The sequence below is a fragment of the Cicer arietinum genome, chromosome 6 (assembly GCF_000331145.2).
Source record: "Cicer arietinum cultivar CDC Frontier isolate Library 1 chromosome 6, Cicar.CDCFrontier_v2.0, whole genome shotgun sequence".
NCBI classification, from domain to species: Eukaryota; Viridiplantae; Streptophyta; class Magnoliopsida; order Fabales; family Fabaceae; genus Cicer; species Cicer arietinum.
Window position 1 is genome coordinate 61,358,332 of NC_021165.2, and position 949 is coordinate 61,359,280.

Sequence of the window (949 nt, forward strand, 5' to 3'; positions counted from 1 at the left end):
ATATTTTGAGTTCTGTTTGTGTTAACGGGACTCTTTGTCTCACACAAGGGAGCAACCCGTACGCAAAATGTGTACTTTAGAACCCTACTACAGATGAATTCAAGGTCATTCCACCTAGCCTTTTTGAGTATGTACCTTATCATGACACTATGAAGACCTTTCATGGTTTTGGTTATGACCATGTTAGAGATGACTATAAAATGATTCGACGATTAGATTTCTTTCTTGATGGCCAAGCAGATGTGCCATTTGATGAACCTATAGATTCTGCCTCGATCTGGGAGATATATAGTCTAAGAAGTAACTCTTGGAGGAAACTTGATGTTGACATGCCTTCTTGTATTATGGATGAGGGAGTGTACATGGATGGATTTTGTCATTGGTCGGGTATAGATAGTTTCCATAGTCTTAGTAAGGTTGGGCCGTGTTTGGTATCATTTGACTTGTGCAATGAAGTGTTCCTTACAACACCTCTTCCCTCAGACATGGTTGACGATTATAATATTTGGCGCATGGTGTTGTTAAATGGATCCATTGCTCTCATAATATATGATGAATCGACTACTTTTCACATAAGAATATTGGGTGAACTCGGTGTGAAGGAATCGTGGGCTAATGTCTTCATTGTCAAGCCATTACCTTGCGCTCAACATCTTATTGGAGTAGGAGAGAAAGGCGGTATATTCTTGAGAAAAAATGATGATGAACTAGTATGGTATGATATGAGTACTCAGACGATTGAGGAGCTTGGTGTTAAAATAAGCCGAGGTTATTGTAACATTGTAGTTTATAAGGACAACCTTCTCCCAATTGTAGGTTTATGACTTTGGTCAATAGGAAATAATAATGAAAAAATGATTGAAGTCATATCCAAGTTGATTTTATGTTGTATACAAATTGGTTTGCCAAGTATAAGGCAAATCTCGAAACTATCTAATAATATCAATTT

General features: G+C 37.3%; 1 protein-coding gene across 1 annotated transcript; it reads left to right on the forward strand.

Moving 5' to 3' along the window:
• Positions 1-149: 149 nt before the first annotated feature.
• LOC101488630 (F-box protein CPR1-like) lies at positions 150-824 on the forward strand. Its single transcript, XM_004516825.3, has one exon. It carries the CDS (start codon positions 150-152, stop codon positions 822-824), a length of 675 nt encoding a protein of 224 aa, XP_004516882.1.
• Positions 825-949: the final 125 nt, after the last annotated feature.

Coding starts and splice junctions, on each gene's coding strand:
- LOC101488630 (XM_004516825.3), top strand. CDS start 150: ATGAAGACCTTTCATGGTTTTGGTTATGACCATGTTAGAGATGACTAT.